This window comes from Austrofundulus limnaeus, unplaced genomic scaffold, assembly GCF_001266775.1.
Source record: "Austrofundulus limnaeus strain Quisiro unplaced genomic scaffold, Austrofundulus_limnaeus-1.0 Scaffold1855, whole genome shotgun sequence".
Lineage (NCBI taxonomy): Eukaryota > Metazoa > Chordata > Actinopteri > Cyprinodontiformes > Rivulidae > Austrofundulus > Austrofundulus limnaeus.
In genome coordinates, this window is record NW_013954257.1 from 13,828 (window position 1) to 15,797 (window position 1,970).

General features: G+C 51.7%; 1 protein-coding gene across 1 annotated transcript; it reads right to left on the reverse strand.

Annotated features, from left to right (window-relative positions):
• Positions 1-99: 99 nt before the first annotated feature.
• Positions 100-1,341, reverse strand: dmrt2a (doublesex and mab-3 related transcription factor 2a; the record flags this gene model as incomplete). The annotated part of the gene is given in 2 exon segments (XM_014033810.1): positions 100-1,155; positions 1,242-1,341. Coding segments are annotated over 2 exon segments (1,143 nt in total), but the record flags the coding sequence as incomplete, so codon positions are not given.
• Positions 1,342-1,970: the final 629 nt, after the last annotated feature.

The following is a 1,970-nucleotide window of genomic DNA, read 5'->3' on the forward strand; positions in this document are numbered from 1 at the left end:
GCTGCAGGGTCTCAGACCTGCTGCAGGGTCTCAGACCTGCTGCAGGGTCTCAGACCTGCTGCAGGGTCTCAGACCTGCTGCAGGGTCTCACATCACTGGAACATGAGAAGGGTCAGAAGGACTGGAAGGTCCGGCTCACAGCAGGAGGTGGGCGTTTCAAGATGGCCTCCACAGAGAAGGACAGCGACTCGCCCGACGCCATCTTGTTCCCAGCTTTGCTCAGGAAGTCTTTGCTGTAGCGGTCTGTGACCTTTGACCCCTGACTGTCCCTGGTGGAGGCCTCCCTGAACTTGCGGGCCGCCTCTTGGAGCAGCTCTTTGCAGTAGGGGGCTGTGAGGTCTGAGGCGGACCCTGGGGGGGCTCTGTCAGTCCGGGAGCTGTGCAGCAGGGAGTGGAAGGAGCTGAGTTTGGAGGACACTTTGTCTCGGCTCAGTTTGCTGCAGGACGACTGTCCTGAGCTCCTCCTGGGGGGAGAGAAGGCAGAGCTGTCCTTCTGCCCCACCTGGGACACACTGGGGGGTTTGGGGTCAGGCCTCTGCAGGTCTGAGGAGTCCTGCAGGGCAGCCACTCGGGACCCCTCCAATTTCGCAGCCAGGGCAGCGGAGGTCTCCGTCTCTGGAGGCTGGCTCTCGGCGGGCARGGCTTTGGGCTCCCAGATGGCGCCGGGCTTCAGGTTCTGCACGGCCGTGGCGTTGAACAGGCACTGCTGGTAGAGCAGGGCGTCCCCCAGGCTGGGGGGCCCGCGGGGCCACATGACGAGGCCGCCTCGGGCCGGCTGCAGCGGGTAGTGGCGGTAGGTGGTGGCCACGCTGACGTTGGACGAGATCAGCTCCACGTTGGCCGGGCCGGACGGGTACAGGTCCACACGGCTCGGAGCCAGGAAGCTGCAGAGCTCTTTGGGCTGCGGCTCCACCGGAGCTGCCGGGGAGAAGGCCGTCTTGTAGGAGTTGTACTCGGCAGCGTGGTGGACCAGACCCCCGGGGAACAGCAGTGGACCTGAGGCTGCCTGGCTGCTCTCCAGCAGCTCCCGCTCCAACATGATGGAGTCCAGCTCCTTGTCGGCGAAGGCCCTCCTCTTCCTCATGCGGTCGCTGAGCGGAGGAGGAAGAGACGTGCTGGCTGGCAGGAAGGCATCGGGCTGYACCGGGCGGTACCCTGATGAAGACAACAAGCTGTCATGTGAGAGCCGAACACGTCTGACGGTTCTGACAGAACGTCCAGGAGTGGAAGCAGACCTCTACCTTCCAGGATGCTTTTAGCCAACATGGAGGACGGTCGCACCTGTCGCTGATAGATCCTCCTGTCGGCTGGGACCACCTTCACACACACACCTTTTTTATCCTGAAACAACAACAACAACACAAACTGTCGGCTGGGACCACCTTCACACACACACCTTTTTTATCCTGAAACAACAACAACACAAACTGTCGGCTGGGCCTCTTTAAACAACAACGGCCTGGTTCTGGTTCTGGTTCTGGTTCTGTTTGTTTGGATCACCTGTAAATTAACTAACATTATTTAACCAATATTAAATGTTTTATCATCTCAGGTAATTATTGAAATTTAAAGTTTTAAAGAAATGAATCCTGATGAAAAGAGGAAAAATATAAAATCATTTTTATCTTAATATTTAAAGTTTTAACAGAACAAACATGTTGGTTCTGATGTTTTATTTTTTATCTTAATATTTAAAGTTTTAACAGAACAAACATGTTGGTTCTGATGTTTTATTTTTTATCTTAATATTTAAAGTTTTAACAGAACAAACATGTTGGTTCTGATGTTTTATTTTTTATCTTAATATTTAAAGTTTTAACAGAACAAACATGTTGGTTCTGATGTTTTATTTTTTATCTTAATATTTAAAGTTTTAACAGAACAAACATGTTGGTTCTGATGTTTTATTTTTTATCTTAATATTTAAAGTTTTAACAGAACAAACATGTTGGTTCTGATGTTTTATTTTT